The following is a 27,876-nucleotide window of genomic DNA, read 5'->3' as shown; positions in this document are numbered from 1 at the left end:
GTCACGTGCTCTAGAGGCGGAGACCGGAAGTGGGCGCCGTGCGGATGACGTACTCGGAGTGCGTCGCGGCTAGGGGCTTTCGGCTCCCCGCCTGCTTCTTGGTGCGGGAGGCAGACGCCGGGAGCAGAGGCGTGGGTGGCGGTTGCCATGGAGTCGGACGGCAAAGGGGCCTACGTGCTGAGTAACCTGGCTGAGGTGGTGGAGCGGATCCTTAGCTTCTTGCCCACCAAGGCATTACTGCGAGCAGCCTGGTGAGGACCGGCCTGGGGCTTCCCCCGGGGGCGGGTCGAGGGGTGGGGGTCTGCCTCCGCGGGCTGAACCCTCGCGGCCCAGCTCCTTCCATCAGGCAGCCCCGGTGTCGGCCTTGGAGCTGGCAGGGCCCCGTTCTTCTGCTTGGGCCGTCGCTCTTCCCCGGAACCGGTCCCCGCTTGTTTCCCGCCTCGTGCTCGGGGCGGAGCCCAAGGACAGTTTGGGATCCGAGAGCATGCTCCGCTCCGAGGCGCGCGTGCCCGGGCCTGTGACGCGACCGAGTCACTCCCCGTGCCGGCAGGGGAATGGCTGGGCTCGTGGCCTGGGTGACGTGAAGCCAGCGCCCAGGCTCCAAGACCCATGAACAATGTGTAAGAGGAAGCAAGGGCTGGACTCGGCCCTGCTCCGCTGACCAGGCCTCGCTGCTGCTGCAGGGAGGTGGGCAGGGGATACGTTGAGGGAACAGCCCGCGCTTCCAAGCCTCTCTGAAGTTAGCCCAGCCCTCAGAATGGCTTAAAACCCACGCTCTTTACTTCAGCCAAGTTGCGAAGGAGTCCACGGGGTGCCACACCGGGGTTGTTGCTTATTTAGCTCTCTGTTGCTGTCCCACGCGGCCGCCCAGCTTTGGGAGAAGCTCGTGATAGTGTCTATCACGTTTGTAAATATTGACCAAGTATTTTGAGCTCCTCAGATCAAAGGAGCCCTAGCAGCGCTGTGTTATGGTTAGCAGAGCTGTAACTGTCTCACACACACACTCTGAAAGGAGGAGTTTTGTGATTGGTTGACAAGTTTGTTTTTAAAACTAACCGTTTATGTTAAGTCAATTGTGAGGCCTCGTTTTGTTTTGAATGTTTCAAATTAACATTTTTTATTTTTGGAGGGAAACATAAAATGGCACATCACTATGTTCTTTACATACGTTGAGTTCTGCTGCCACTGAACTCTATCGTTAGGAGTCAGAAGAATAGACTGAGTGACCAAACCTGATAACACAAGAAAAAAAAGACTTTTTTTCATGTGTACAAGGAGTATGTTGTCCCTAGACACTTTCAGCATAAAACAAGGTTACCTTCTCTGTACTTTAACAACATTTTGTTTTGCTGGTTTATATATTTGTGCTGCAGAGAGGAGCTGGGAATGAATTGTTCAATATGCTCTCTTGAGCAACTACCCCTGACATGTTGTTCGCTTAATTTATTGTGACTGGTACTAAGCGAGGCAATTGTCAAAATTGCTGGCACTTTTTGAAATTCAGAAACCAATCTTAAAACAATACCCGTACAAATAAGGCATTCAGTTTGTTCTTTAATAGATGTTAGTAGAAAACCAATCAACAATTTACACTTTGTGACTTAAACTTGATCTTTATTTTTTTTTAAGTGCAAGAGTTTCTCATAACAATGTGGGATAGATACTTCCAAGTCAAAAGTTAAAAAAAAAAAAATGGTTGTCTGACAGCTGCTAAGATTCCTTTTTGTATATTGTAGTAAATTTTTGTATTTTAGTGTTTGCCGGTTATGGAGAGAATGTGCCCGTAGATTACTGAGAACACAGCAGAGCATAGCATGGGTCTCTGCACTTGAGCCTGGTCCATCTGATAGTCATTCACTGGTCCGTGCATTAGCTGAAGAACTTGAGGTAGGTAAAATACCACTGTTAACTGCGTACATTGGAATGGCCAATGTGAATTTCTAACTACTGTGGTATAATCCACATGCACACTTGTGAGTCTGTGATGATACGTTTTTCTAAAGTCAGTTCTTCCATACTGTTGTTGTAGTGCACCTTTTAAGTTTCGATTCATATTTATACACAGCTGTAGAAGGACATGAGTGGGCACGCTGCGTCAGACCAAAGGTCCATCTAGCCCAGTATCCTGTCTTCCGACAGTTGCCAATGCCAAGTGCCCCAGAGGGAATGAACAGAACAGGTAATCATCAAGTGATCCATCCTCTGTCACTCGCTTGATTAACTATTCTGTTAATTCCCTTTGGGGCACTTGGCATTGGCTGCCATCGGAAGACAGGATACTGGGCTGGATGGACCTTTGGTTTGACCCAGTATGACCGCTCTCATGTTCTTATGTCCTCATACAGCTGTTTTATGGTTAGGGAATGTTCGGCCATTTGGCCTTAAGCATTACATTATGGAGTTTCATGATTTGTCTGATTCTTTCACTAAAAAGACATTGTAAAGCTTGGGTTGGTCATACAAGTCAGGCATATTTCAGTTTATTTTTTCTGTTCTTGACCCCTTTACCCATTGAAGTCAGAGAACCCCATTTTGTTTTGTGATCACCATTGTGTTTTAGGAGCTCTGCTTTGTACTGTAACCTTGTTTTGAAGTGTGACCTTAATGTCCTCTTGCAAGTTCTTGTGTGGATTAGAGCATCCGTGGGCGGGCAGGTGGGGGAAGCTGTGACAGAATCAAGGGCCATCGACATTGAATTACTCTTCCCTACTGGAACAATGGCAGGGTTCAATTGGTAGGATCATTGACTTTGAATTTGGGGGAAGGAAGGACTGCACCAGCTGAAGCACGTGGACCAAAGGAGACAGAGACTGTTTTAAAAGAGGGGTGCTTCTCTAAGCAAGGGGGCCAGTCCACTGGCACAGGTAAAAAGACCAAGCTAAAGAAGGCAGGAAGGGCTGCCAAGCCTAAGGATACTGTCCAAAGCCAAGACACTCAGAAGGGGAGAGATCAGACTTGGAGCAGGAGGGGCTGTGGTCGGGATTTTGTTCGTTTTTGTGTTCTCTTTAACTCGCTAATGCTTTTTAAGAGAAAATTCTACAGTTAAGAAGTTCTTTTGCTAAGCCTGTGTTCTTTGCTTCTCTGCCACACTGTCCCAGAAAAGTTTAACTAGCAGCCAGAGTTCCCAAGCCAGGTGGGCTCTGGGGGTAACATGTCTAAGCAACTGGGAGTTCAGGAAGGCTGTGGCACTGATTCACAAGTCCAGGCAGCTGGAATGCAGGGCCCCACTACCCAAGAAGAGTGTCAGACATGGGGTCTGTTCTTGGGAGTGTGCCTGAGAGACACACAGCTTTGAACACTGACGGGTCACTGCTGAGACCCAAGGGGGTTAGAAGCACGTTGGATCCAGTGGGTTAGGTCCACTCACTCCAGACTGGTGTCTGTTCAGAGAGTGGGACTGGGCCAGGCTGTAATAGGCAGGATTTCTGTTTTTAAACTGGATTGTAAATTTTCATTTGACCTTTTAGTAATTTAAGGTAATGGTGATAACATGGTAAGAAAAGTTTCTTTTAAAATATATTCTTATGTTGACACTGATCCTTAATTTGAGAGAATTTTAAGCAACTATGTCTAATCAGGCAGACAGCAGTACAGACTTGGAAACATACTTGGCAGTGGCAGGTAGTAAGTTATCTGTGACAAGTCTGGGGTCCCATTTTTTCAGCATTCTGAAGAATATAAGTCCTCATTTTTCATCTAAAATTTTAAAAGTTCTAGCCCCTTACTTAAATATACACTGGAGAATGATCAATGCATGGTTTACAGCACTTTAAAATGAGTGAAGCTGAAGCAGGTGATGTTCACTGCTACTGATACAAACTTTAGAGAACTTGGACCTCCGAATATCAAAAGAGGAAAGTATTTCTAGTTCCAAACAACAATGAATATTTAAATAGAATATTTCTCTGGAAACACAGGTGTACAAATCACTACAGTTGGGACAGATTTATTGTTTATATATATAAATATAAAAATCAGCTCTTGAAGTGGTAACTGGGTGGCTCTAGAGATTTACAACTGGACGTGGAGTGCTCTGCCTTTAGGGCCACAAATGTGGGCTATATCAGTAGTGACAAAGCAGTTATCATCTGACAGCTGTTTGGCCAGTTATGAGAATTAATGTCAGTAAAGTGCACTGAGGTCCTTTGATAAAAGGCACTAGAGATGTACTCATGGTTGTCATAGCCAGATCTTTCCTATCACTGACTTTCAGGAATCTCCCTTTCTTGCCTCTAGTTCATTTTGGTTTTCTTTGTGGGACAAAGGTGTGGCAGCCAGCAGTTAGGTAGCCGAGTCTGCTTTTCTTATACTGTGTTTTCATTTATCTTTTTGTACTTTACAGAATGTGCATGTGCTACCACAAACAGTGCTCTACATAGCAGATGCAGAGACTTTCAGTGGATATGAAGAGTGTCACGGACAAAAGAGAGGTATGTATAAATCCTATCTGTACTTCTTTAAGAGAACCTTGTCATGTACAATTATAATGGAGTAGGATGCTTAAAGGAAAACAATCAGGTAATGTGATATTGTCAAGTGGGCATTGTCACCTTGGGTTTTCATCAAGAGATGTGATCCATGTAAACATAGGATAGTCTATATATAGGGCCCTATCAAATTCACAGCCATGAAAAAACATGTCATGGATCGTGAAATATGGTATTCTAGGAGGGTTGCAGGATTACCACCCTTACTTCTGTGCTGCCTTCAGAGCTGGGCGGCTGGAGAGCGGAGAACAACAGCTGTTGGCCCGGTGCCCAGCTCTGAAGGCAGTGCCGCCAGCAGCAGCAGCACAGAAGTGAGGGCAGCATGGTATAGTGGGGGTTTGTCACTTTTTGCAGGGGGTCAGGCCGCTCCTGGAGCTGGGTCAGAGCCACCTCTGGGAACCTCCCAAGGCTCCAGGAAGCTCTGAGGCTGCCGACTGGGAGCCCAGTTCTAAAGGCAGACCCGCCGCCAGAAGTAGTGCAGAAGCAAGGGTGTCAATATTACATCCCTACTGCAGTAGTCTTGCAACTTCCCCCCTCAATCCCCTTTTGGGTTGGGACCACCATGGCTATAACACCATGAAATTTCAGATTTAAATATCTGAAATGGTGAAATTTCAGATTTTTTAAATCCTATGATCATGACATTTACCAAAATGGACCTTAAATTCGGTAGGGCCCTATCTCTATCAGTTCATATGATAATTAGGGCTGTTGATTAATCACAGTTAACTCATGTGATTAATTCAAAAAAGCTAATCGCGATTAATCGCACTGTTAAACAATAGAATACCTAAATTTATTAAATATTTTTGGATGCTTTTCTACATTTTCAAATATATTGATTTCAATTATAACACAGAATACAAAGTGTACAGTGCTCACTATATATTATTTTTGATTACAAATATTTGCACTGTAAAATGATAGAGTATTTTTCAGTTCACCTCATACAAGTACTGTAGTACAATCTCTTTGTCATGAAAGTGCAACTTACAACTGTAGAATTTTTTGTTTTACATAACTGCACTCAAAAACAAAACAATGTAAAACTTTAGAGTCTACAAATCCACTCAGTCTTACTCCTTGTTCAGCCAATTGCGAAGAGAAACAAGTTTGTATAATGCTGCCCACTTCTTAATTACAATGTCACCTGAAAGTGAGAACAGGTGTTCACATGGCACTGTTGTAGCTGGCATTGCAAGATATTTACGTGCCAGATGTGCTAAAGATTCATATGCCTCTTCATGCTTTGGCCATTGTTCCAGAGGACATACTTTCATGCTGATGACACTCATTAAAAAAATAATACATTAATTAAATTTGTAACTGAACTACTTGGGGGAGAATTGTCTGTCTCCTGCTCTGTTTTACCCACATTCTGCCATATATTTCATGTTATAGCAGTCTCTGATGGTGACCCAGCACATGTTGTTCATTTTAAGAACACTTTCACTGTAAATTTTGGCAAAATGCAAAGAAGATACCAATGTGAAATTTCTAAAGGTAGCTACAGTACTCGACCCAAGATTTAAGAATCTGAAGTGCCTTCCAAAATCTGAGTGGGATGAGGTGTGGGGCATGCTTTCAGAAGTCTCAACAGAGCAACACTCTGATGTGGAAACTACAGAACCCAAACCACCAAAAAAGAAAATCAACCTTCTGGTAGTGGCATCTGACTCAAATGATGAAAATGAACAGGCGTTGGTCCGCACTGCTTTGGATAGTTATAGAGCAGAACTCGTCATCAGCATGGATGCATGTCCTGGAATGGTGGTTGAAGCATCAAGGGACATATGAATCTTTAGCGCATCTGGCACGTAAATATCTTGCGATGCCAGCTACAACAGTGCCAGTGCCTGTTCTCACTTTCAGGTGACATTGCAAACAAGAAGCGGGCAGCGTTATCTTCTGCAAAAATAAACAAACTTATTTGTCTGAGCGATTGGCTGAACAAGAAGTAGGACTGAGTGGACATGTGGGCTCTGAAGTTTTACATTGTTTTGTTTTTGAATGTAGAGGGTTTTTGCACATAATTCTACATTTGTAAGTTCAACTTTCATGATAAAGAGATTCCACTACCCTACTTGTATTAGGTGAATTGAAAAAAACTATTTCTTTTGTTTTTTACAGTGCAAATATTTGTAATAAAAATAAATATAAAGTGAGGACTGTCTACTTTGTATTCTGTTGTAATTGAAATCAATATACAGTAGTTCCTCGCTTAACATTGTAGTTATGTTCCTGAAAAATGCTACTTTAAGCGAAACGATGTTAAGCGAATCCAGTTTCCCATAAGAATTAACGTAAATCGGGGGGGGTTAGGTTCTAGGGAAATTTTTTTTGCCAGACAAGTCTATATATATATGTGTGTGTGTGTGTGTGTAAGTTTTAAACAAACAATTTAATACTGTTCACAGCAATGATGATTGTGAAGCTTGGTTGAGGTGTTGGAGTCAGAGGGTGGGATATTTCCCAGGGAATGCCTTTCTGCTAACTGATGAACTAGCACTCGGCTGAGCACCCAAGGGTTTACACATTGTTAATGTAGCCTCGCACTCTACAAGGCAGCACAAATGGAGGGAGGGGAGACAGCATGGCTGAGAGAGACAGAAACATACACCAAGAGTGTGTGAGAGAGAGAGACATGCATTGCCCCTTTAAGTACACTGACACCACTCTGAGTACACTGCCTTTTTAAGTTGATCAGCAAGTTGAGACAGCAGCTGCTGCCAGCAAGCTCCCTCCGTCCTGAACCCTGTTGTGTCGCTCCCACTGCTCTGTGGAGATGGGGTAAAGCGGGAGGGGTCATCCTGACATTAGCACCCCTCTTTCTCTCTCCCCCCACACAGCAAGCAGGAGGCTCCCGGGAGCAGCTCCAAGGCAGAGGGCAGGAGCAGCACAGGGCAGTGGTGGGAGGGACAGCTGAACTGCCCAGCAACTGATAACCTGCTGGGAGGCTGCTGCACAGGGAATTTAGGGGAACTGATGGGGGCTGCCAGTCCACCCTGGTTCCGAGCCCCCACCAGCTAGCTCCAACGGGCTGCTCTTCCTGCAAGCAGTGGATAAAGCAGGCGGCTGCCAAACAACATTATAAGGGAGCATTGCACAACTTTAAACAAGCATGTTCTCTAATTGATCAGCAACGTAACAGCGTTAACTGGGACCATGTTAAGTGAGGAGTTACTGTATTTGAAAATGTAGAAAACACCCAAAAATATTATTCTGTTATAGTTTAACAGCGTGATTAATCGCTTGGCAGCCCTAACAATAATTATACCTCATACCATTATACCTCATTATACCAAATTTTCCACTGAATGCATCTGATGAAGTGAGCTGTAGCTCACGAAAGCTTATGCTCTAATAAATTGGTTTAATTAATAAATTGGTTTAGTCTCTAAGGTGCCACAAGTACTCCTTTTCTTTTTGCGAATACAGACTAACACGGCTGCTACTCTAAACCTGTACCTCATGGTGTACTAGAACTCATTTTTACCTCCTCCTAATCAGGATATTTAGTTCTTCCTATTTTGTGTACTATAGTTCTGTAATGTTCATTAGCTGTATAGGATTTGTCATGTGCTGAATGAGGTGGCTAATGAGCTGCATTGTGTGATAACATGGGTTTGATGGTAAGGCAGTGTTTTAATCCATATGCAAAGTCAATTCTATTGCTGCGTAGGGTAGAGATTTTTGAGTACAGAGAGAGGCTCTGTGTAACCTGTGGCCAATAACTTTAACCTTTCTGTGCCTTAGTTTTTCCCCTCTTCTGTTACAGCAAGGAAAAGAAATAGTAAAGAAACAGCAATTGCACTAGAAAAGCTGTTGCCAAAACGGTGCCAAGTTCTGGGACTGGTAACTCCTGGAATTGTAGGTAAGAGGAAGCAATATAACAGCCTGATTTCAAGATACATACCAGATGGTTAACTTTTTCAGACTGCTATTTATTAGACTCCCAAGTGCTTTCAAATTGAGGCACAGTCCTACAGATTTGTATGTAGAACATACTAGTATCTCACTGTCTACTAATTCCAAATTGCTCAATGTCTACCACAGTTTAAAGAATTCATGATACTGCTGCTAAGTTACATGGTATGACTTGAAAATTCTTAACTCACATTTTTCAATCTGCATAGAAAAGATTGACTTTGTAAAAAATTGGATGTTGTAGACATTTGAACTAGGATCAAAGGCCTCAGTATCAGCTGATGGCTGGTATGGAATTTCTTCTTGAGAAACGTACTCAGCAGTCAAACATAAAGGTCAGTGGTCTAGCAGACTTGACCAACTCAGACATGATTTCTAGGTTTTCAGACACAAACTTCAGAAAGCACTGTAATCTCTATCCCAGTTGTGATCATATTCACTTCACACCCAATTATTATGGTGTTTTTATTATTTTAAGACCCAAGGGATACTTTGTGTCCAAGCAAGTTATACAGTATTCACATTTCTTAATCTTTGCTATGACTGCAGCTACAAAATAAGAGGTAACTATGTAGAGAGGTCATAGGCTGAACTATCTGTATCTCCTAGGCAGAGGATAGCATGAAGCACACATTACATTTTTTTGGTTGGGGTCATATTTCTGACCAGTCCCCTAGTTGTATGTTAAGAAAAGACTCCTCAAATATGGGAGATCTCTCTAATAAACTCATCGATCCAGATTACTTGGCCAAACTTCCCTAGATCTGTTTGTTCAAAATTTAAAGAAACACATTGAATTTTAAAATAGCAATAGGTCTTAAAGAATTTAGAGGGAATTTTCCTTTATTTTCAGTTTACTTGTGCATTTGACTCTTTGTATATACTTTCCCCAGTTTGAGTGACTCATCACATTTTAAGGGTATGAACACATGGTTGTAAACCCACAGAAATTGGGAGGGGTCAGCTGTATCAAATGAGACTTTGTTTTTAAATTGACTCGCTTTCAACTTGATCGTAGGTAATATTTTCAAAAGCACTTGCATCCCTTATTTTTTTTTTTACCTAGTTTCCCTTTGTATGTCATTACGTAGGCAAAAGTATTTTAATCAAAATAAAATATTCACATTACGCTTCTTTATCAGTTACTCCAATGGGCTCAAGCAGCAATCGACCTCAAGAAATCGAAGATGGTGAAGCTGGCTTTGTTTTATTGTTCCCTAAAATTGATGGTGTGAAAATCCATACCTTCCACTTTTTTAAAGACTTGAAGAATAGAGTTTTTGATGAAAGCAAATTCACTGAAGCAGGCAAGTCATTTAATTTTATATCAAATACTTTTTGTGCTGTAGCCTCAGTTTTGTAGGGGCTCTGTGTGAAGTGAGTTATTGTATTTGTGACTGCAAAACTCAAGTCGCCTCCTGGCGGGTGGGTGGGCACAGGTTCCCTGGAAGCATGGACCACCATATAAATGCAAAAATGCAAGGCTGCCAGTGATTGATAACTTTGTCCCCCACAGCAGGGTACTAAAGTACAAAGTGTAATCTTGAGAGGTGATCTTGGATCTCTTCAGTTAAATTTGAGCAATCCTGTTGTTCCAGCTCAGTACCTGGGTGGGGATGTTGCAATCCTCGGTACAGTCAGTCTCTTTTGGTAGCTTCCTACGTTGTTTAAAAGTCATCGCACACTAATCAGGGCTGTGCAACTGGAAATGTTTCAGATTGTTTGGGTTTTTTTTAAACTGGGGCTTGGGGGTATTTTTTGTTTCATACTTCAACATCCGTAAGTCCCCAAATTATATGCCATGGTGAGGAGCAGCGATGTGGGGAAGAGAGCAAGAATCCCCTGGTAAATATAAAGTAATATACAGTCACACTATGTACTCAGCAAAATGTCTTGCTTGTGAAGAGTAAATTGGCCAGTTTGTGTTTATGAGCTTGCTCACTTCTGCAAATTGACAGGTACCTCATCTGTGACTGGAAAAACCCAAAACACTAAATATTGAGGGAGTCGATGAGATCCAGAGGGGTTCTGTACGGTCCTGCTAACAGAGCTAGCCTTTGAGCACTATAGAGGAGAATCTCAGCATTCATTAATGGGTGGGCGTGTGTGTATGTAAATATCAATAAATATATATCTTCGAAAATGCAAATCATGTAGCCCACCACTTGAGGGCACAGGATGACTTGCTTCTCCCCATTGCTGCAACAGCAGTGAGCTAGGTAGGATTGCTGAACGTGTTTGTGGGTAGGTGTAAAATAAATATAATGAGAATAATTCAAATGGAGACTGAGACCCTGCCTTAAAGATAAAAATGTTTATTTTATTTTTTTTGTATTCCCAGGTCTTAAAAATAATCCAGAGCTCCGTGTGGTTCTTCTATTTGTCTACAATTCCTGGAAGCCAGGAGCTAACCGGTTTCTTCATCAGATAATCAATCCTTTAAATGAAAAAAGTATCATCTTGGCTGGGGGGCATGTGGAGAGCTTGACGTCACTGAGCTCTGAGAAGTAGGTATCTCTTTCAAGTTAATTTGTGATGAAACACTGTGGAATTGTAGAAGGGTACAGCACTGGACATGAAACCTCTGTGAATAGGGCCGAGTCACACATCTGTGAAAGGCACCATCCAAGCACAGTGATGTCATTTTTATGGGGGGAGAGGAAATATCCAAGGACTTCCTTTTTCTAGCCAGTGTTATTTTTCATAGTAGTAATGAAGTATTAAGGAAAGTCTTGAAATCACAGTGAAATATGTAATGGGAAAGATGATACAGGGCTGCTGCTGCTGTACTCCAGTAGGAAAAGCTGCAGACTTTGTCATATGGCTTTACTTTGTGGCCTGTTACAAAAAGTAGTTTTCAATCTTGGATTCTAGAGAGCAACTTTCAGGTGAATTATAGAGGACATTTCCTACTTTGAAGATTCTCTAATGGTGTGAGTTTATTCCAGTTTGGCAGTTCTTTGCTTGAAATCGATTCTGCCTTTTGAATGCTTTACTCTTCAGCATTTGTGCTCTTTTCTTTCTCATTATGCATTATATAGTAACGCTGTAATTTCTTACTCATTTTTAGGGTGGCCAGTCTTGCCAACCAGTTTATAAAAGCTTTACATTTCCGATTTCATCATTGGTGTGTGTGTGTAGCTGGCTGCTATCATGTCTTCCAATTTGTGTGTTAAATTATTCCCTAAGTGTAGTACTTCCATTTTTGTCCATTGTAATGTGAAACAACTACTTAATTTCTTCTTGTTAGGCATTGAGATGTCAGTGATAATCCCCTGGGTTTCTGAAAATTCTGTGGCCTGTGATTCCTAACTTTTGGAAACTTGTAGAGACTGAGGCTAGCAATAAGATGCTTCAATATGTAGCTACGAGGGCTGTCAAGCGATTAAAAAAATTAATCATAATTAATCACAATTTTAATCGCACTGTTAAACATTATTAGAATACCATTTAAATATTTTGAGGGTTTTCTGTATGTTCAAATATAGGGTCAGAGCTGGGGGTATGGGGCTTCAGTCGCTCTCTAGGTTTGGGGTGCTGGGCTCCAGCCCCATCCCCGCTGTCCAGGGAGCTGTGGGCTAGGGCTGCTCCAGTCCCCCTGCCACTGATGCCTCCCGCCCCACCCACAAGTATGTGATCAATGTGTTAATTTTACTTTCAATTAATCGCAGGTGTTAACTGTGATTGACGGCCCTAGCAGCTATAGTAATGGGTGCTCAGACAATGTTATGATTGAATTACTCTTTAAACCCCATTGTGCGCAGGTATTGCAAGTTGGAGAATGCTGTGATACAGTATGTTTGCCAAGGGAAGGGTCCAATGAGGGCAGACCTCAGTATATGTCCATTATGCCTAAGAGATCACAACTTAAGATAACTCCTAAAGCCAGCATTTCTTGGTAACTAAGAAAAGGGGAGAAGCAACAGCAATCACAAGCTTCTACTGTCTATCTCCTTCCTCCTGCTGCCCAGTTTTGTTACTTGAATTCTGAGTACCCCACTACCCTGAGATAATGCGACCCGATGTAATGCAGGTTCGCATACAACGCGGTAAAGCTCCGACACGCCGCTCTGAGCAGCATGTTAAGGGTGCTGGGCCAGGGCTGAGGGGTTGGATAAGGGGCAGAGGGTCTCAGGGGCGGTCAGGGGCTCTCTTCCCCCTCCCCCCGGGTCTGGGAGGCAGGAGCTGTTGGGGGGCACTTTTGGGGGCCTCACAGTCCCAGAGTGGCCCGGGGGGATTAGCGGGGGGCCTGGAGCAGCCCACTCCGCTTCACTAGCCCTGGCCCCAGCTGTGTCGCTTGGGGGAGGGGGCTTGGGGGAAGAGAGACCCCCCTCGCCCCCACACCCACCCCCGCACTCACCAGCAGAAGCAGAGCAGCCCAGCCCTAGTCCGCTCCATTCTGCCAGCCCCCAGCTGCGGCGCTCCACTTCCTACCGCAGGTGAACGCGGGACCTTTTCCAACCCCCCCTTCAGCCACATGGCTGGGGCTGGGGCAAGGAAAGTGGAGCGGGCTGAGGCCGCATCACTCCGCTTCCCACCGCTGGTGAGTGTGGAGGACGTCCTTTCTCCAACCTCCCCACACTCACCGGCGGCGGGAAGCAGAGCGCCGTGGCTGGGAGGTGGTGGAGTGGAATGGGCTGGTGCCGCATTGCTCTGCTTCCCGCACCAGTCAGAGAGTCCTGTCAGGGGGTGTGGATTGGGGTCGGAGCAGTCAGGGGACAGGGAGCAGGGGAGTTGGGTGGGGTCCTGGGGGTGATTAGGGACGGGGGTCTCTGGAGGGGGTGGTCAGGGAACAAGGAACAGGGAGGGCCAAAGCAAGTTCAATATAATGTGGTCCACCTATAACGCGGTGAGATTTTGTGTCTCCTGAGGACCGTGTTATATCAGGGTAGAGGCATAATAATTAGTCCAGAGTGTGTTAGACCTATATAATTTCAGGGACTAAATAAATACACAATCCCTGCAAACTACTGAACCTGGCACCTAGTTAGGTGATCCCACAGATCAAATCACTATCGGCGCTCAAAGGTGGGTTTATGCCAAATGTCCAAGAAGGACATCTTTCCATTGCTGAGGCGTAGGAAAGGTTTGCCATTGGCCTGTGAATAGGGGGTGTCTGCCTTTGACTTGACTTATTGGAGCATCTTTGTTGCTTTTGTGGGTGACTTTCTCTTTAGAATATTGTTGTCTATATTGGGTGTTCAGGTTTCAGAGGAACAGCCGTGTTAGTCTGTATTCGCAAAAAGAAAAGGAGTACTTGTGGCACCTTAGAGACTAACCAATTTATTTGAGCATGAGCTTTCGTAGCTCACGAAAGCTCATGCTCAAATAAATTGGTTAGTCTCTAAGGTGCCACAAGTACTCCTTTTCTTATTGGGTGTTCAGTTTGTATAATTTTCTCGTGCAGCCTCTGTATTTAAATCTAGAGCAGTTTCTTTGGCATCTTTTCTAATTTGGTGTATGTTGTCTTTCAGTAACACTGAGGCTGGCGATTCCTGTGGTGTGGTTGGATTGGCTTTCAGTGGACCCCAGCTACAGAGTGCTACAGTTTTGTTAGACCAGGATGTAATTGATGAACGGACTGTAGAAGCAGCAATGCAGCGTCTCAAAGCAGCAAACATTCCTGAGCACAATACCATTGGGTTCATGTTTGCATGTGTTGGCAGGGGATACCAGTATTATAAAACCAAAAGGAATCTTGAAGCAGATGCATTTAGGAAGTTTTTCCCTAATGTTCCCCTATTTGGCTTTTTTGGACATGGAGAAATAGGATGTGATCGAATAGTCGCTGGGAATTTCATACTGAGAGAATGCAATGACATAAAGGATGATCTGCTCCATGGTTATACTACAGTTATGACTCTTATTCATCTTGGTTCAACTAAAGCAAACCAAGTTTAAACATGTTTTTTAAATACACCAGCTGAGCTACTTGTTTGGTTCCAGTGCAGAAAACTGAAAAATCTGGAATGATGTACATACATACTATAAAAGCACCTTCCAAAATCTAAAGTAATCATTTTTGTAATGTTATAAATCATGTAGTCAAGACAGCATTTAATGCAGTAGTAGGTATGGGGAAGCTTTGCATTTTGTGTAATACTGTGCAAAAGTCAGAACTGCAGGTAAATGTACATGTGTTCAGATTTTAGAGTAGAAGGAAGCTTCTTTCTCCTAAGGCTAGAAGAGTGTGCACAAATGGCAGTGTAGTCCAGCATCAACACTCAACCGTATAGAGAAATGAACCATCCGTATTTTGATGTGATCTCTTATACATAAAGAAGTCTTAAAAAGCTACTGATGTGTATGTGTCTGGTTCCACCTTTACCTGAGTCTTCTCTCTACAGAGATATGTACATTCCATCCAGATTCAGAACTGGGCCCTACCTACAAGCAATAATACCTCTTTATTAGGTCGAATGATTGAGAATATCTGGGCAATAATCATGAAGTGTTCATTAAATAATATACAAAATATATGTAAAAGGTACAGTGTCTTCTGTATTTAGAGGAAAAAAGACAATTTAAAGGGACACTCAGACTACAAACTGACTCACTTCAAGAACACCTTGGGTTAAAACAATTTTAAGTATCTGACATACTCTGTACTGTGTCTGCTGTTTTACTTTTGCATTTCTCAGCTTGGACAATGAAAATGGACAATCACCTTTCTCTTGGGATTCTCCGGTATAAGCACAATGATGCATTGTGGAGGTTGCAGATGCTGCAAAGGGTTTTAAAATGTCCTGTAGAAGCTTAAAAATAAAAATGGAAACGTTTCCATTGGCCTCAAGTTCCTTAAAGTTTTGGATGTTTTTACTGACCCTAAAATGTGGGCCAAGCCTAGACCAAGCCATGTTTCTTATAAATTAGTTTTTGCAAAAAGGTCTTTGTTGTTGCTTGTTGTATATTTCTCACTTTTACTATAATGAACAGAGAATTTTTCCCAGGCTGCTTTGGGCTTAAGTTTTTTTAATGCAGTTTTTCTCTTATTACTTACTGGGAGCAATACAGCTGGATTGATAAAATATTATCTTTACTAGATACTGAATTTTTAAAGTCAGAATGAGTAAATTCAGAATTTTATACAAAACACAGTGTAGCTTTATTATAACTCAGATATTTCATGCTGTCTCTAATGCCAAATCAGGCAACTTATCCTATCCTTTATGTTGTATGTTGGCATCAGGGCAGATTGGGAATTCTCAGAGAAAGCTCTAAAATGGGAGGAAAATTCTGATCCATTATAGTTATTTGATCTTCCGTAGGAAAGGGATCCTTTTTTGTGTTCTAGGACATACTGCTTACGTTTCTGGAAATGGTTGAAAGTAACTATCAATAGTACACACATTGAAAATTTTTGGCAATATGACATGTCAAGGGAATTTTATGCTCATAGTTATATCGGGACTAGCTTGTTTCTTCCTGAGGGAGAAGTCAGTGGGTCATTTAATTCTCTACCATGTTACTTTGGCATTTAGAAAACATCAGCTTTCTGCATTTCTTCCATCCTGTGTTTGGTAAAGCTTCAACACTGTACTGCTTTGATGTGACCACACTTAACTTTGGATGTATATATTGTATTTCTTCATCCTCAGCTATTTATACCTTTTTTTTCTCCTTTGTGCTCCCACAGACATTTGTCACAGGTTTCTTCAAAAACTTTATGGTATAAAATTATATACCTCTCCCTAGTCAATGATGCTGAAATTCTTGCTGAATCAGCAGCAGTATAATTCAGCAGCAGCTGAAGGAAAGCTTATATAAGAACTTTTTAAAGGGCACATATTTCAGATATGTAGCCTTATCACAAGAGCTGCTGAGCCCTTGCAGCTTTTGTTCTCTCATTAATCAGACACTTAATGCAGCAGATTGGATTTTTTTTTTCCTGAAGAGAATATCTGGAGTTTCAGTGCAGACATTTGGTAATCATTTGCTCTATGATTGAAATTATTATAGAGGAGTTTATAGTGTGTGGCCATGATTCAAATTCAGTAGATTCAATGGGAGTCTTTCCATTGACATCAGTGAGCTTTAGGCAGAGCTCTTGTATTGGCTGTTTCTTTGGGTTTTTTAAAACTAGAAGAACTCATGCTGTGACGTTATTGACATGAACTGTGACCATATAGATCATTGTTGCAACCACCGTCCTATAATTGCACCAAATCTTGTACAAAAGAGGTCAAGAAAGGTGTCTATAGAAAGGTTGTAATTCGCTGGTTATGATTTTGCTCTCTGTATGTGTGTATCTTGTATCTGAAGTTATGAATATTGGGTATGTACTTGTATCTCAATGTGTTTGATTCTAAGTAGCCTCAGTGAAGCATTTGGTCAGCTTCTTGAGAATGGGCACTTACTGAGAATAGTCCTGTCAAGAAACACTTAACTGACAATGGACTTTGGGAGACGCCAATCCACATCTGAGCATTCCTGGGAACATTCAAACTAATATATAAATGATGGCATTGGCCTGCAAAAAGCTGAATCATTCATGGACATGTGACTTGCCCAGGTGGCTACAAAATCCATCTTATTGCTGTGATTTTGCACAGAAGAACAAAGGGGTTTCCGCCCACAAGAGAGAGAATATAAATGGCCCTGGAAGCCCTCCTCCATTTTTGTCTTCAGCTGTCTTAAGAGAGCCTCTCCACCCCAAAGAGATGCCTGAAAGAAACTGGAACAAAGGACAGTAACTACGGGGGTGTGAGTGATTGCTGGACCCAGACTAGTAAGGAGTCCAGTCTGTGAAAGCAGCTTATTGGAACGTCTCTGGGGGTGAGATTTAATCTATATCCGTTTCTTAATGTATTAGGCTTAGACTTGCGTTTTTTGTTTTATTTCGCTTGGTTGGTAACTTTGTTCTGTCTGTTATTACTTGGAACTACTTAAATCCTGCTTTTTATATTTAATAAAATAACTTGCTTATTAATTAACCCAGAGTAAGTAATTAATACCTGGGGGAGCAAACACCTGTGCATACCTCTCTATCCGTGTTATTGTCTGCCCTCTATTTATGAGTTTACCCTGTATAAGCTTTATACATAGTAAAACCGATTCATTTGGGGTTTGGATCCCACTAGGTGTCTGGGTGCTAGAGACAGGAGCACTTGCTAAGCCGTTTTCAGTTAAGTCTGAAGCTTTGGGGAGCGTGGTTCAGACCCTGGGTCTCTGTTGCAGCAGATTAGTGTATCTGGCTCAACAAGGCAGGGTTCTGAAGGCCCAAACTGCCAGAGAAAACAGGCTCAGAGGTAGTCTCAGTACATCAGTCCCAAGGATGTTTCTATGATCGAACCCATCACAGTGGCGTAGTTGAACAGGATCTGTGCACAGCTGATTGCTTTGAGACACTGGTAGTGATTTTAAGTGAGTTTTGAGTGTGGTGGCTGGAGAACAGAACAAAGTAAGTTACCAAGCAAAATAAAACAAAACACGCAAGTCTAAGCCGAATACATTAAGAAAGTGATATAGATTAAATCTCACCTCCAGAGACGTTCCAATAAGCTGCTTTCACAGACTGGACTCCTTCCTGGTCTGGGTCCAGCAATCACTCACACCCCTGTAGTTACTGTCCTTTGTTCCAGTTTCTTTCAGGCATCTCTTTGGGGTGGAGAGGCCATCTCTTAAGAGAGCTGAAGACAAAATGGAGGGGCTTCCAGGGCCTTATATATTCTCTCTCTGGTGGGCGGAAACCCCTTTGTTCTTCTGTGCAAAATCACAGCAATAAGATGGATTTTGTAGCCACCTGGGCAAGTCACATGTCCATGAATGATTCAGCTTTTTGCAGGCCAATGCCATCATTTATATGTTAGTTTGAATGTTCCCAGGAAAGCTCAGATGTGGACTAGAGTCTTCCAAAATCCATTGTCAGTTAAGTGTTTCTTGATTGGGCACTTACTGAGAAGAAAAACAAGGAATCCTTGTGGCACCTTAGAGACTAATAAATTTATTTGGGCATAAGCTTTCATGGGCTAAAACCCACTTCAGCAGATGCATGGAGTGAAAAATACAGTAAGCAGTATATATATTGCAGCACATGAAAAGGTGGGAGTTGCCTTACCAAGTGGGGGGCTTAGTACTAACGAGGCCAATTCAATTAAGGTGGAAGTGGCCTATTCTCAACTGTTGACCAGAAGGGGTGAATATCAAGAGAGGGAAAATTACTTTTTGTAGTGACCCATCCACTCCCAGTCTTTATTCAGACCTAATTTGATGATGTCCAATTTGCAAATTAATTCCAATTCCGCAATTTACAATTGAAGTCTGTTTTTGAAGGTTTTTTGTTGAAGAATTGCCACTTTTAAGTCTGTTATTGAGTGTTCAGGGAGATTGCAGTGCTCTCCTGCTGGTTTTTGAATGTTACACTTCTTGATGTCTGATTTGTGTCCATTTATTCGTTTGCATAGAGACTGTCCAGTTTGGCTGATATACATGGCAGAGGGGCATTGCTGGCACATGATGGCATATATCACATTGGTAGATCATACAGGTGAATGAGCCCAACGGTGTGGCTGATGTGGTTAGATTCTATGATGGTGTCCCTTGAATAGATATGCGGACAGAGTTGGCAACGGGGTTTGTTGCAGGGATAGGCTCCTGGGTTAGTGTTTTTGGTGTGTGGTTGCTGGTGAGTATTTGCTTCAGGTTGGGGGGCTGTCTGTAAGCGAGGACTGGCCTGTCTCCCAAGGTTTGTGAGAGTGAGGGATCGTCCTTCAGGATAGGTTGTAGATCCCTAATGATGTGCTGGAGAGGTTTTAGTTGGGTCCTTTCTCAAGAGCTGACCAAATGCTTCACTGAGGCTACTTAGAATCAAACACATTGAGATATAAGTACCTAACCAATATTCATAACTTCAAATACAAAAATGATGCATACATAGAGACTGCACAGTCATACCCAGCAAATTACAACGTTTCTATAGACACCTTTCTTGACCTCCTTTGTGCAAGATTTGGTGCAACTATAGGACCTTGGTTGCAACAATGATCTATATGGTCACAGTTCATGTCAATAATGTCACACATAGCAAGTTGTACTCTGCACTGTTGGCTTTTTAAAGCAGAAGATTAGCAAGTATGGGTCTCTTTAATTATCCTACTGGATGTTAAAGCTGTTAATTGTGGTATTCAGTTTGTTCTGCCCTTTTAGGATGTGATGTTAAGAGGCCTTTTAGGAGGAGTTGGGTGCCTTCCTCTTTTTGTTACATTCAGTCATTTCTGGCTACTTGGTGTCATGATTTAACTTCGTGAAAATTTAGATAAGGAAAATGTTTCATTCATTTTATAATGCAGTTTTCCCAAAACAGCCAGGACTCTGAGTGAAGCAAAAAAAATCTGTTCAAAACATAATAAATGCCAGTGTTTGAGTTCTGTGTAAACTTAGTATGGAATGTACCAAAAGGCGTTACTGTGCTCTTCCCCAGTTATTAATTTGGAATTTTGTGTAAATTAATTAATTGTACATGTGCCACTAAACAAAAGAAACCAGAAGGTTTAAGGTTGGACAATAATTATTTAAAGCGTGAAATGAGCAAGAACTTAAAAGGCTTCCTTGGCAACCTTCAGGCTTTTCAGAGACTTCCCTGAGAAACATTTATACTCAGAATTGCTGAGGTCAGGGCTGACTGCAATGCATCCCTTGCAGACATGTCATCTCGTCCTTGACACACAGCAGAATGGAGATCAGTTTGGTGAAAAAAGGAAAGAAGTGAACACTTCAAAGGCACAAGGCCTGCAGGCCAAAAGTGGTGTTTATGACTTCTGGTTTATAGGAAGCAAATATGATCCTGCTTCTACACACGTTGAATATGATCAGAACGTTCTTAAATGTTTGTTTTACACTACTGTAAAATGAATAGCCTACGTCTTCCAGATGAGAATACCATTGGATTGCATAAAACCGTAAAAGGTAATGGAAAAATGAAGCCATTATGACGCATAGCCAAATAAATGTTATATATATAAAATCACACAGGAAAAAGCATTGAAATGACAATTATCCTGTTTTTAGAGCTAATGGCCCATATTTTCATACTTTCATAACTGATTGGCTCTGGTGTTCCCTCTGTGAAGCTTCCATTTGACACTTTCTAGTTTGACATAATGCACTTCAGCAGAGGAAATGTGGCTCCAGAATTTAAGATGCATGGGAAAAGTACGAAACTTTTAAAGTTATTCAAAATGCATTCTATTATTTGTTACAAAAAATACTTTGAAGTTTTCCCTTGGGCATTCAACCCCCTATTCAAGGAAAGTACTTAAGCAAAGTCCATGCCTGTTCAGGACCATCCTTAAGCCTGGCTTAAATTCTATTGATTTTAGTTGGTCTTCAGCACCTGCTTAAGTGTTGTCCTGAATAGGAATGTTTTCCAGAATCAGGGACTCAAATATTAAGATGCATAATCCTGCCCTTCCAAGTGCAATGGCAACTTCTTGCTTGTTTTTACAATGTATTTGAAACATTTTTTTTAAATAGTGTTGGGTGTTATATGTAGGTATAGTGCATGGAGTATTCATGTTATGTTAGTTTTCCCTCAAAAAGCCCAGCTGGCATAAGGCTTAATTGGGGAATAAGGAATCCTCTCATTATCCCTTGTGTGTTCTTATAGTGGACCTTTGGAAGAAAGCAAGAATAACCTGATGAAGATAAAGAGACCACAAATCATATGATACTAAATCTTCACAATTGCATCATCTAAAAGGCATTTCAATTAAAACTTGTAGGAACAGTAAATCTGCTTTTTTGTCATTTTCTGTGCTGGCACATTCCTTTTGCTCCAGGTTAATACTGAAATAAGGTTTCAGAGTAACAGCCGTGTTAGTCTGTATTCGCAAAAAGAAAAGGAGTACTTGTGGCACCTTAGAGACTAACCAATTTATTTGAGCATAAGCTTTCGTGAGCTATAGCTCACTTCATCGGATGAACTTCTGTAAGTTCTCACGAAAGCTCATGCTCAAATAAATTGGTTAGTCTCTAAGGTGCTACAAGTACTCCTTTTCTTTTTATTGAAATAAGCTTTATTTTAACAGATGAAGACTCTGGGTCTGGTGAGTCATGCCCTCTTTGGGGAGCAGAGAGCAATATACTAGGATCCTGTAAATGATTAAACCACAGTCTGATTTTCAGGTACAACAAAGGTGCCTGGTGAGACTGAACCTCAACTACGAATTTTGGAAAATCAGGTGATTAAAAACGTTCATTTTCTCATTTACTTTTCAGGTAAAAATGAAGCTCTGCTGTATATCAATTGGGATCTTGGAATTCACTGACGTCCTGCCAAGAAAAAAAGGGTAATACTCTGTTCGTGTACTATTTCATTTTTTCATCATATTTTGTCTCCACTTTTGGAAGAGACAGAAGTTTTCTATTTCTACCATAAGTCAATAAATTGATTTTTTTAGTCTTCATTTAAGCCTAAGAAGGGCTATTTCTGACACATCTCCAAACTCCTCCAAATATGAAGCATTAATGGCCAAGTCAGAGAGCTTTGAAAAAAAATTTTGTTTCCAAAATAAAATATTTGTCATCCCATTTAAGTCAATAGGACTACTCAGATGAGTACATTTACACAAGTGCAGAAGTTTGCCCAGCACCTGGCCCAATCTGAATAGCCGCAAGGTAGTGAATATGTGTAGGTACATGCTTTATGTAAAACTTCTTTGCTGCAGTAGCACCATCTATCAGAGCATCTCCAAGTGCTTTACAAGCTAAATAAATGTAATCAATGTCCTGGTCAGCTGATATTTTTTTCATGAGTGTTTCTAGGGAAGAAAACTTTGGCTGGCACATTGACAGTGCATCTATACTTGGAAAAAAGGTGGTAGATTTTTCTTTCTTAGTGTTCCTAGTGTGGACAAGGCAGGTGTACTTTTTGCAAGTGTTAGCAGGACCAGGTAAACCCTAGATCATGATTTCCATGAATCTATTCTTTGTTTGAAACTATTCACTCAATGTGTTACAAAAATGTGGTTCAGCCAGCGGGTGGCTCACAAATACAAGTAGCAACTGCGCACACTGGTGCTATGAAATTTGAGCTGTTTTGTTTGGACCTAGGTCATGTGGTATGTTACTGTCCCCTGAGCACAACTGTCAGTCAGACCTAGTCAGCATTTGATAAATGATGCTGTTTAGTACACATCAGATCAGCTTTGAACAGCCCTCACTTCTGGCTGTCCAGTTTGGAAATACACTCCCCAACTGGCTGCTCAGAGGTGTGTCCTCTATGCAACAGGGCAAGCTGGATCTAAATTATGTGGCTCTGTTGCTAGATTCTGTGGCACAATAGAAGTTTTCATGGCCATTTAAGTTTAAATAATGATGGTTTGTAATGAAATACAGAAATAAGACCAATTAGTACAGGAACCCTCATGTTTATTTTGATATTGAATTTTATTTGTTATGCTGTCCCCACATTTTCAGCTTTTATTAAATAGTGGATTTTTTTATTGACAACATGTAACCGCAGTGTAGAAGCTGGAGGTTGCGGAAGCTGCATAGGGGACGGTTGGAAGCTTTGTTTTTGAGGAGGAGGTGGAAGTCCGTTTCAGATTATGAGAGAGAGCACATTATCTGGATGTTTCTGCTAGAATTATCCATCGTGAAACAGCTGACATAGGGGTGGGCTTTTTCAGAAACATCTCAGTGGTTCAGGAGCATAAATTCCATTCCTAAATCACTTAAGCACTTTTGAAAAATCCCACCCTAGAAGTGCTATAATTGGGGTGATAACTGAAATCTATTGAGATGAAAGGACAGTTCACACTTCTTGGTGTGTTTTGTTTTTTGTTTTTTTTTCTTTTTTTCAGGCTGGCTGCAAGCTCTGGCAAACATCACTGAATTATGAATCACTTCACCTTTTCCAAGCCATCTTAGCAATTAGAAAGTTACAAATGTCTTTTTAAAAGAACTTTTGTCCTGGGAGTACACAGGCAGAGAATATACCAGCAGGAGGAGCTAGCAGCTTCCGGGGAGGAGGGGGAAAGAGGAATTCTTACAACCTGCCTCCAAGATTGAGGGAAGTGACAGAATCCCCAGAAGTAACAGCCAAAGTAGTGGATGCTGCGATGGAGAACAGAACGGTCAGTAGAATAGGGTATTCATATAGTGGGGCTCTTCCAAAAATCCCATGACTGGGTGCCCTGCCACATTTTTAGGGCTCATGTACTCGTAGGAAAATTGGCAAACGTTTCTGGGAAACCCATTGGTCCCAAAGACAGAGAGAGCTGTTATTAACCTTTTATTTTGTGCTTTGCAGTTGAGATATGGATACATAGATACATCGTCTTACACAGACTCTGATCGCAAACGAGAAGGAAGCAAAACCAGGTATATACTTTTGGAATACATGAGAAATGGGTAACTTTAAGTATAATAAAGAAAAACAGTTTAAATTTTTTCAGTGTCCTTTTGATATTGGAATGATTTTTATGTTCAAACTATAAGAAAGGCAGCTATGCCTGAAAGGATTTCATACCGTCTAGCATTACTCTTAATGGAAAAAAATTGACAAATGCTTTATCCTAGATTCTTTTGACTTATGCAGTGTTATTTTGTGGGGGGGGAGTGTTAGAGGAATTCTTATTTTTCCATAGCTCTTCACTGAGCATATAGCTGCTACCAATAAGTGTGTTAAGAAATCAGGGTTTTGTGGTCTAAATAGGTGCTTAACTGGTAACGTCAGTAAAACTGCCAGTGAATGACAGTGTTTCCGGACTAGTATGCTTGGATTTTAGGATAGTCCGAAACAGGGAAGGGAAGGAATACCAACCAATCCACAATTCCTCCAGCAAATATTTGAAACATCTTTATAATGTTTCAATCTGTTTTCAAATACCAGTGAAATATGATTTTGTATTGTGTTTTTCTACATGTTACCATAAAAGAGAAAGTTGCTCCAGGCCACATGCATGACCACTGTTCATGAAAGATCTCTTCACACAACTACTCCTCCCGCTTGCATATCTAATTTATAATGTAATCATTACCAAATATCTGGCAGGAATTGTATCTTCTGATCCCTTAGATTTCATAATTATTTTTTCCAATTCTGTGAGGGCTCTAACTAAAGCAACTCATAGTATGAATGGTTTTTAAATATTAAGTAATTAAAAGTGAGGATTTCTAATGAGACAAACATTTTCTGTATTTCATCTGTCCACTGGTTTCCCTTTTTAAATAACCATTGTTCTGCAAAAGCTCATCTCCTTTCCTTAAAAACAAAAAATAACCCAAAAGATCTGAGGAAGACTAGAATTCCATTTTATCACAGTAAGTTTGGGAGATTCTGGGCTATCTCTAACTCTTATTTTCTCCATAACTTTAGGGTAAGAAGTAGACTTCTGCCAGGTAGACCTCCTTCTGTTTTCCCCTTGATGTTTGGAAATAAAAATCAAAGCAATTAGTAGAATAGGAAACTCCTCTTGTTCTCTTTCCACCTGTTTCTCTCTCTCTGGTGTACCTTGTTACCAATGTTCAAGATGGGTCACCCAATAAGAACCTTTTATATGGGGCACAGGCAGGTCACCTTATGATTTAGTTCTGGAAAGAGTTTTCCTGTTAATTTTAGCCATTTTGTTTTCCCAAATGAGCTGGAGGATTTTCTAACATCTTATGGCAAACCTTTACTGGAATATTCTGGAAGAGGAAAGTGATCCTCAGGAGCAACATTATTGTTATGGTAATAATTTTGCCAAACCACTATAATCATCTTTTGTTTTTCAATCACTTCTTAATTTTTTTTTAACAAGCACAGGTGGTGGCTTCATATAATGTTATTAAATGGAAAATAACATTGACCACTACATACTTTTATGTGATGTTTGGCTAACTTAAATTTAAAATGAATTTGTAGCCTTGTCTGACATTGATCTTTAAGGCAAATTGACATGACTTGCAATTTTGTAAAATTAATTTTAAAACCTATGACCTCCCTAAATGCCATTCTTTTGAGGGATTCTGTAATCATGAATAGGACTTCATCCACAAAGAACACTATTTTATGGATTGACTTCTTTGCATTTAAATCCTGTATTTGTTTAATTTTTCTAATTTTCTGTGCAAATGGTTTCTTGGTTAATACAAACGAGGTGGGGAATAGTGGAAAACTTTGCCATAGGCCTCTACAAAATGAGAGAGGCTCTGAATATTTATTATTGACTCTTTGTTTAGCTTTTATAGATTGGTATAAGATTTCAGTCCATTTTTTTCTTTTACTTTCTAGACCTAGTCCCTTCATAAACTTCCGTTTAACTTGTTCATAGACCTTTTCCACATCTAGTGAAAGTAACATATCTGACCTCCTTATCTTTGATAGGCTTGAATGGATCACAACCAGTAACCTATGAATGTTATCTAATAGCTGTCTTCCCTGATTAAATCCCATTTGATATATACTAGTTATTTTAAGCATAAATGATTCTGTCAACACCTTTGCAAAACTCTTAAATTCTGTATTTGACAATGAGATGTTCATAGGTGAAGTACATTCAATCTTATATCTTTTGGCCTTTAAAATCACAGCAATATTGACTTCTTTCTTCATATCTGCTAATGTTTTGAAGTCCTGAAAATTACTTAGATGTTTGGGGGAAAGCTGATAAGTCAAAGATTTGTACAATTCAATTGAGAACCTTTCCATACCAGGTGCTTTACTTGACAGCATATTTTGAATGACTGATTTGACTTCCTCAAATTCTTTCTGCAGATGTTCAGGTATAACTGGGAGCCCAACTTCTCCAGTGTAAGAACTTGTATGACAATGCATTTCACTCTTGTGTTTTGTGATACCAATCATAGTATTTTTTTCTTTTTCCTGTTTTAGCCTATATGATAAATTGTTATGGCCCTTATTTCCCATCCCATTGTACTTTTGTTTAAACTGATATACAATACATTCTATTTTTTCTGGCCACAGAACAGAGAGTTGCCCTCTAAGAGAGGGAGGCTTAGCCAGCATTTGCCTTGCATCTGTCTTTTTGTGTAACTTCTCTAATTTTTTTATTTCAGAGAGAAAAAACTTGTCTTCTGTATTTTTTCCCTTTTTAATTCTAGAGAATGAATCAATTAATTTCCCCCTCAATGCTGCCTTATAAACCTTCCATAGTGTATTGGTATGTAAGTTTCCATTTTTGTCGTCATTGAAAGAAATTTTGTTTTTGCTAATTACATCATTCAATACTATAAGGTTTTCAAATAATGGATTATTCAGGTCCCAGTTGCTATGCCTCCTACAACCAAACAAATCTCTAAGTGTTGTCATGCTAGGAATAGGGACTGACCATGTAAGCTCACCTCTCTTTGCCTCAGTCAGAAAATCCTTTAAACAAGCAGACAGAGATATATAATCTATTTGCGTGAACAGCAAATAGGGATATGAATAAAACAAATAATCCCTCACAAATGGCTTCACATTCTTCCATGAATCCAGTGGACTGAGCTGTGAAAGATTTTGTTTCAAATATGAGCCAGGGGAATTGGGTTCTTCCTTTCTACTGTCTGATCTGTCAGCTGTAGGATTTGAGGTGAGATTTAAATCTCCCTCAGCAATGAGATCCTCAGAAGAAAATGTCAAGACAGGAAGAATAGCATTGGGACAGGCTCTTTGTCCTGTGTTAGGAGCATATACCAAGCACAGGGTAATTACTCTGCCCAGTAGATTTCCTTTAACTGTTATGAATTTCATCATCTTAACACTGTTTTACTTCAAGCTGAAGTCTCTTAGCTAGGAGGCTGGCCAACAAAGTGATGTTTCAAGACAGTGTGAGGAACCATTGAATCACTATTTAAAACAAAAATGTAGGTCTTATATCAGCTGGAGAGAAAGTGGAGGGAGAGGCCCTTTTATCCACATCTGGTGAGTATGTCTGAAGTCAGCCAAATTCTGTACATATATCCCAGATATGTTTTGAAACCACTGGATTGAGACAGTCCCTTGACCTCTTTGTGCTGTTTCCAAGCTTTCCTGTGAGAAGGGGACGATCTGGTGAAAACCTCTTAAGATGATATACTCTTTACATGGTGAAATACCTCAAAGATTCTCATGCTCCCTGTCTTTGCATTGGAAAAAGAAAGAACTCCCTGATAGAACTACTTGGCTGCACAGAGTCTGCAATACATTTGTCAGGGGAAAGCTCACAGAAGATTCAAAAACGGTTCTAATGATTTCTCTACAATGTGACTTCCCTTCTTTGAAAGTAATCAGGCACTCTGATAAATGTAACTATTTTTCCTTATTATGATCTATGTGCCATCTTCTCCCAGTACATTAGCAGATTTATTTGTATCTAATTTCTTCTTTGTTCATCCTGGTTACCAGACCCTCCACAGCACCTGTTATGTTGTTATGGTTCCTCTGCATGTTGCTCTCCCATGGTTCCTGTTTTATTGTTTTATTCTGTTATCTCTGAAAAGTAAAAAAAAGAAAAGAAAAAAGTTTTTAATAACAACAATTACTCCTCCCTTCCTCCCC

General features: G+C 40.9%; 3 protein-coding genes across 7 annotated transcripts in view; 2 read left to right on the top strand and 1 right to left on the bottom strand.

The window, feature by feature from the left end:
* Positions 1–29: 29 nt before the first annotated feature.
* FBXO22 (F-box protein 22) lies at positions 30–15,193 on the top strand. Its single transcript, XM_048867899.2, is given in 8 exon segments — positions 30–74; positions 76–251; positions 1,755–1,887; positions 4,343–4,430; positions 8,266–8,361; positions 9,557–9,721; positions 10,756–10,921; positions 13,889–15,193. Coding segments are annotated over 8 exon segments (1,281 nt in total). The 5' UTR covers positions 30–44; the 3' UTR covers positions 14,316–15,193.
* A 4,839-nt stretch (positions 15,194–20,032) lies between these two features.
* The window catches only part of TMEM266 (transmembrane protein 266), a 193,240-nt gene continuing 185,396 nt past the window's right edge, over positions 20,033–27,876 (top strand). The window contains exons 1-3 of one of the 3 annotated variants that reach the window (XM_075132987.1): positions 20,033–20,318; positions 21,630–21,700; positions 23,216–23,735. The gene's annotated coding sequence lies outside the window, so the exon portion shown is untranslated. Of the gene's footprint in view, positions 20,319–21,629; positions 21,701–21,742; positions 23,736–27,876 lie in introns of those variants that run through there. The other 2 variants (XM_075132988.1, XM_075132986.1) reach the window with 2 other exon arrangements.
* NRG4 (neuregulin 4) overlaps positions 23,634–27,876 on the bottom strand; it is a 65,315-nt gene continuing 61,072 nt past the window's right edge. Inside the window, exon 2 of one of the 3 annotated variants that reach the window (XM_075132985.1) lies at positions 23,634–27,810. In XM_075132985.1, the coding sequence (XP_074989086.1) occupies positions 25,171–27,093 (1,923 nt within the window). In that variant the 5' untranslated portion in view covers positions 27,094–27,810 and the 3' untranslated portion in view covers positions 23,634–25,170. The remainder of the gene's footprint in view (positions 27,811–27,876) is intronic. The other 2 variants (XM_048867908.2, XM_048867907.2) reach the window with 2 other exon arrangements.

Source organism: Caretta caretta, chromosome 10, assembly GCF_965140235.1.
Source record: "Caretta caretta isolate rCarCar2 chromosome 10, rCarCar1.hap1, whole genome shotgun sequence".
Lineage (NCBI taxonomy): Eukaryota > Metazoa > Chordata > Testudines > Cheloniidae > Caretta > Caretta caretta.
Note: the sequence above shows the minus strand (reverse complement) of the source record. Positions and strands in the feature narration are given on the sequence as shown.